The sequence below is a fragment of the Dermacentor variabilis genome, chromosome 2, assembly GCF_050947875.1.
Source record: "Dermacentor variabilis isolate Ectoservices chromosome 2, ASM5094787v1, whole genome shotgun sequence".
Lineage (NCBI taxonomy): Eukaryota > Metazoa > Arthropoda > Arachnida > Ixodida > Ixodidae > Dermacentor > Dermacentor variabilis.
In genome coordinates, this window is record NC_134569.1 from 149,481,141 (window position 1) to 149,487,140 (window position 6,000).

At 45.4% G+C, this 6,000-nt stretch overlaps 2 protein-coding genes across 5 annotated transcripts in view; one reads left to right on the top strand and one right to left on the bottom strand.

Annotated features, from left to right (window-relative positions):
• The window catches only part of LOC142572842 (uncharacterized), a 114,005-nt gene extending 111,989 nt beyond the window's left edge, over positions 1 to 2,016 (bottom strand). Inside the window, exon 1 of one of the 4 annotated variants that reach the window (XM_075682237.1) lies at positions 1,880 to 2,009. The gene's annotated coding sequence lies outside the window, so the exon portion shown is untranslated. Of the gene's footprint in view, positions 1 to 1,879 lie in introns of all 4 variants that reach the window. The other 3 variants (XM_075682235.1, XM_075682234.1, XM_075682236.1) reach the window with 3 other exon arrangements.
• Positions 2,017 to 2,048: 32 nt separating this feature from the next.
• LOC142572843 (centrosomal protein of 19 kDa-like) lies at positions 2,049 to 2,971 on the top strand. Its single transcript, XM_075682238.1, has one exon. It carries the CDS (start codon positions 2,414 to 2,416, stop codon positions 2,909 to 2,911), a length of 498 nt encoding a protein of 165 aa, XP_075538353.1. The 5' UTR covers positions 2,049 to 2,413; the 3' UTR covers positions 2,912 to 2,971.
• Positions 2,972 to 6,000: the final 3,029 nt, after the last annotated feature.

The window sequence follows — 6,000 nt, forward strand, 5'->3', positions numbered from 1 at the left end:
GTTTCAAGTGAACAAATGCTCAGTTGTGAGTCATCAGTGGCCCCTTTCATGTGTATTCCTACTGTCCTTGTCTTGTTTGTGCTAGAAACTTTCCCTCACTTCCATTGGCTTAGCTGACATGGCACAAGAGTAATTGGAGATGTCTCGGAGAGGCCTTTGTCATGCACTGAACCTAAGTATGCTAATCATTATTTATAACACAGATGTGTTGAATATAACTTCTTATACATCATGAAGAATGCAGTGCATCACTAGTATAACCATATTCATCTACAAAGACAAGATTAACTGATACCAGCAACTTCAAATAAAATTTTACTAGAATGATAACAGCACTGCTTTATATTCTCTGCATCTACGCTCATAGCATTGTTCTCACTAATTAAAGACATGATAAGAAATTGATGTTCCATTCTCACGGGCAGACTGCAAGATTAGTTGCAACAGGGTAAATGTGAGGACACTAATATGCATCTTGAAACATACCCGCCTATTGTGAAATCAGCATTGATTTCGTCAGTTAGCAAGTTGCAGAGTTGCTACCCATCCTGACACAATGAATGAAAGGATGGTAAACGATGCAGCTGCCACACAAATTGTGGCGCTATGCGGATTCAAAGATAAACTGCAGCAGCAATCTCTCTAAGGCAAATTACATAACCTTTAAGCACCTAGGAGGAAACGTTTACATTTAGAACTATGTACATGTGGAAAACAAGATCAACTGATTTCTGTGGATGTTCTGTTAGCTGCAGTGCTTACTAAAGCAGTAGATTGCTTTTAATAATTTGATTAGCAGCGTGATAGGTGCGCAAGAGGAAAAAAAAAAGGTTCATTGGAGACATAAAACTATGCAATGTAGGGGAGAATGTGCAACGATACAACGGCAGTTATATATTTTATTCTAGCCAAGGGGAAAGAGAGAGAGAGAGAAAAAGAAAAAAAGACGAAACCGTGAATGGGCCGTGCATGAAACTGAGAGCCAACCGTTACAAGCCCTTAAAATTTCGTGCACCTTGACTGCTATTGGCGGGAACATCTTAACGGTATATCGAACGCGGATGCTGCGCAACTCGAAATCGAGCGAACCTATCAAAAAAACACCGCATGCAGAATTCGCCCAGACTACTCCGCTCCTTCCTGCCCGAAGGGGGGAAAAAAAAGCGAGGCTCGACCGAGACAACGCGCGACAGTCACGCTCGCGGCTTCCCGTCTCACTTCGATGTCTCAACACGAACCGACCATCTGCGGAGCTCTTGAAGAGCGAAAACCGCGGCTTGGAGCAGAGCACCGAGTGCTCGCGGGGCGACACATTCCACCCGTGCGTGGATTCAATTCGGAGCGAAGCGCTGGCGACTGTTGTGCGAGAACAAGGAGTCGGCGAGCGTCATCCCCGAGCCCGGACGAAATCCGGGACGAACGCCGCTGGAAGCTCACAATCTGACGCTCGAGGCGCGTTCTCGGGTCGTCGACGTCCCCGGCCGTGCCTCGCAGCAACGACAACTCACCGCCGAACGATCATTTCGGAAGCAAACAAGACGGGAGTAATTATCGCGGTCAACTCTGCTCGGGGCACCGCTTCAGCGAAGCTCCGCCAAATTCGAAAGGAAAAGAACCACTCAGCCACTCCGCTCCTGGACAGTCAGAGAGCCCTACGAGCGAAGACGGCGCGAAAAGCGCGGAGACACGCGGCAGACCCTTTTAAAGCGCGAAAAACGAGAATGCAAGTGACAAAACACAGTGAACGAACTTGAACAAGCCCTACGGTCACAGGATAAAGGCAAGCTTTGTTCACCCGCGGCAGCCGCCAGAATAGCGCTCTCGGCACGCAGAAGAAGCCACTTCATCCGAGAATATTACAGGGAGATTTCTCGCTCACCTGATGTTTCGTTGTCTCCTAATCGCAAGCGCATTTACTCTCCATTTCACTTTCTGGCTAGTTTGACGTGCGCCATGTTTGACATGCATAGAAGGAAGTTGCCAGGCAAATGCAACCGCTCAGCCGGTGTCCTACATACAGAAAGTGCGCTCATACGGTTTATTATAATATAAAACTTAGTTTCGTACATTAGCATATCACGTTACTGGTATTTGTAAAAGGAATCCTGATATATTAGTTGTGCTTATCGCGTGGTTGTGGACTGTTCACTTCCGCTCACAGGTTCCGCCACCGTCGTTTGTTGACGCTACCATCGTCTGCTTCGCAACAAGGCTGAAAAGGAAACTGCGCGAAGCAGCATGGAACTCTTTCTTTCTTATTTAAGTTAACTAATGACTTCAATGTTTTAAGATATGATATTTTTGTGATGCACTGATCAGTCTTCCGTGCCCCGGTCTCAGCGACGAGTTTTCTTCCCCTCTGTGCAAGCTGCCGGAAAGTTCTCGCGCTTTTTGGACCTTACATTTGCGAGGAATGACATCGTCTGAAATCGCTATCAAGAGCATCGGCGTGCGACTGAACAGCCCCGCCATCGTAGTCGTGTACGGAATGACCAGCGGCACGCTTCACAGGAGGACGATGCCTGTGAGGGGCCTGTTCGAGAACTCGGACGTCAAAAGCGTGGCCGAAGCGCTGCGCGACCGGCATTCAGCGGTTCTAAGCGGCGCTCCTCTGGTACAAGTCGAGAAGATGTTGCGCATTCTGCAGGAAAACATGAAAGGGCACTCGTTGGAAGAGTGCCTGGCGAAAGTGAACGAAGAGTTCACGGTAAACCCCGACGAAGACCTTAACAAACTGGACGACGAGACGTTGCAGAGGAAGAAAGACCTGATGAGCTTATCTTTCGAGAAGAGTCGTAAGAAACCCGGCGACCCGGACTTTCAGTACGATGTTGAGGAAGATTTCGATGTCGAAGGCGCGATCGAGACGTCCGGATGGGACTCCGACAAGAGCGGTGATTTCAACTTCTGATGCAGCTGCAGGGCATATAGAACTTGGCTTTCCAATTTTTAGTAGATACTGTGCATCGTTCTTTCAGTTCTTTCTTTTGGGGACGCAAGATTGCTTGTCATTCTCAACGTGCCAAGCAGTGAACTGTGCGCGCAGTGATGCTTTAGTATAAAGATATATATATAGTAACAATACCTAGGCTTATTGCTGAAAAGGAGTTGATGCCCAGGCCTTTTCCCATAACGTTTGTTTTTCCGCCTTTGGCGACCAGTCAACGAGTGAGTGTGCATGCTCAGTTTGCTGCCAGTATATTCAGTACGTCAGTTTGTGAGGCTTGGTCTAGCTGGGCCAACGGGCTGTGCTGAAGGCAGTGCGGCTTTTTGTCAAAAGAAACGAAAACGAATTAATGAATCACTTGGTGAGAGAAACCCATGTCACACAGCGGGTCAGTGCGCCGGAGCCGATGGCGCGGGTTTCGACCTCATGATGGATATGCCGAGAGGAACTGGCGTAACTGTAGCTATATTATAGTACACTATAAAGGAAGTCCAGCGGTCGCTTCAGAAAATTCGTTCGAAATCCGTTAAAAAAAGGCAGTCTACACGGAGCAATTTTAGTCGAGGATAAAACCGACGCCGACCAAAAACATTAAAAGAAAAGAAACCAAGATGTTTCGTCTCCCATACGGGGACCTTGTACATACGAGCAATTTTAGTCGGGGATAAAACGGACGCCGACCAAAAACATTAAAAGAAAAGAAACCAAGATGTTTCGTCTCCCATACGGGGACCTTGTACGTACGTCTTGGTTTCTCTTGTGTTAATGTTTTTGTTCAGCGTCCGTTACAAGGACGCCGTATGGGAGCCGAAACGTCTTGGTTTCTTTTCTTTTAATGTTTTTGGTCGGCACCCGTTTTACCCTGAGCAATCGCGTCCGGACGAGTTTTCGTCGAACTCAATTGATTTGTAGGAGAAATTTTCTCCGTATTGCTTTTATCACAGAGGCGTACGTTATTAAAATTACTCGAGGTAGTAATTAGGCAAGTAAATATCTTTTCTAGGCTAATTTCTTAAAGTTAATTAGGCTAAATATCTAGACATGAAAAAAAAATTGACGCTGCTAATTTCTGCAAGGTGATAATTTCCGGACAACTTCGCCCCCCCCCCCCCCCGGCTTCCCACAAAAAAGAAAGAAAGAACGAAGCTAAACTGCCGCAGAACGCAACCAGAGCGATACCTTCAACATAAAAAATTAGTAGCTTATTCGCCGAATAATTTAGTTCGATCTTATAGAGAAAAGCAGTAGCCCAGTTTAATAAAGCATTAGGATTTACGATTGGCTCCAATTGGACCCATCGGCCCCTATAGCGAGGTCCAAAAAATATTTTTGGCGCTCATTTCCTGAAGCTTAACAAACACACAATGGCGATTTAGTTTTCAATTACTTTTACGCATCTTTTCACTGTATGTGCAATCCCTCAAATAGCTCATTTTTAACTTTAGGAATAGATCTAAATGCAGGGCACTCCAATAATCATACTAAGCTGCGAATATCTCTTTGTTGAAAACTCACGTTATAATTAATCAACTCTTATTATCTAATTCGTTGTTTTAGAGGCATTGCTCAACCAGTAACTTCCGAATGGCCCTGTTGCGACCAGCTCACATATATATACATCGAGCCACATCACAATTAGATTGTATTTAATTTCAATAACAATACAAGTTGCAAAACATATACGCTCGACCTTAGTCTGCTACTGCAACTTACAAGGCCAGAAATCACCATCTACACAAAAGTCCTAATTAACGGTGGGCCTTATACCCATTCCTGCTAGTCTATCGGCAAGCTGCACCCCACCGGTATAGACAATAATTCAGATTACCTATAGACTAACATGTACCCGATGCAAATTCTTATTGCAGTGGTAGCAAATAATAGTTCTACTAGACTAACGGCTTCTGTCAGACTAATAAACATCTAATAGACCAAGCGCAATAACGTTTCAGACTATAACGCAAGTGTATATTGGAATGATTACGAGATGACAACGTTCTTGATCTGGAACTTGTTAATTTGCTTCGCGCTACCGGTATCAGCTATAGTATAATCGTTTTACACAAACTAATCCAAACCGCTACCCCTTAAAGTCAAGTGGAATTTTCGCTAGGAAATTGTAAGGCCCTTGGCAGACGCCCGTAAGTGAGGCAAACTGTTTGCGTCCCGCTGTCGTGCGAGCATGAAGCGAGCGAGATTATGGCTTGATAATTAAGGGCGCACTCACTTCCTACTAACCCCAAGGTGAAGCGTAAACAGTCACGTTATACTAACGGGCGTTTGCTACAAGGCCTTGACACTTGCGGCAGTTCAGTTTCGCTTTCCTGGATGGAGTTGGTTGGCCGCTGTAGAAACTATAGCCGCGTCTAATGCATGTCTGGAAACGGTTATGAACTGCCTAGAGTGAAGGGCTTCAAGTATTGAGGTATGTAGCGTGTCGTGGCTTAGGCAAGAAAGTTCACCGGTCTAATTTCAGTTTCAGTTTCTCAGTCATGGCGGCTGGAGAAAGAATTTCCGCTGTGAAAGGAAGCTGACCTGCACTTTTTTTTTTCTCTCTCTCGCAAAGGGGGCTATCGTCGGAGTACCCTGAAAGTATTGTAAGTGTACCGTACAGAGATTCATCAAAACTATGCAGTCCTACCGAAACACACCGGACAGTTCAGCGGACTATCGAGCGCACAGTTATCAGTGTATACAGTGCTCAATGCGCTTTCTCGTAAATAACTTTTCTGTTTATGTCATCTTCGTAACCAATAACTTCTGATTTTCGACATTGCTGGAATCGGTTGGCGCAGGACAGGGGTAATTGGAGATCGCAGGGAGAGGCCTTCGTCCTGCAGTGGACATAAAATGGGCTGATGATGACAATGATTACACAGCCATCCCTCTGTCCTCACTTCTTCTTTTCTTTCCTTTTTTTCTTTTTTGCGCTACCTAATGCAGTTGTCGCGACTCATGTTTAAACAACGAGACCTTTCTGCGTCGTGTCTTCTTGTTGACCATGCGCTGTTACTAAACAACGCAAGAAAAAAAAATAAATTGCTATTTGTCGA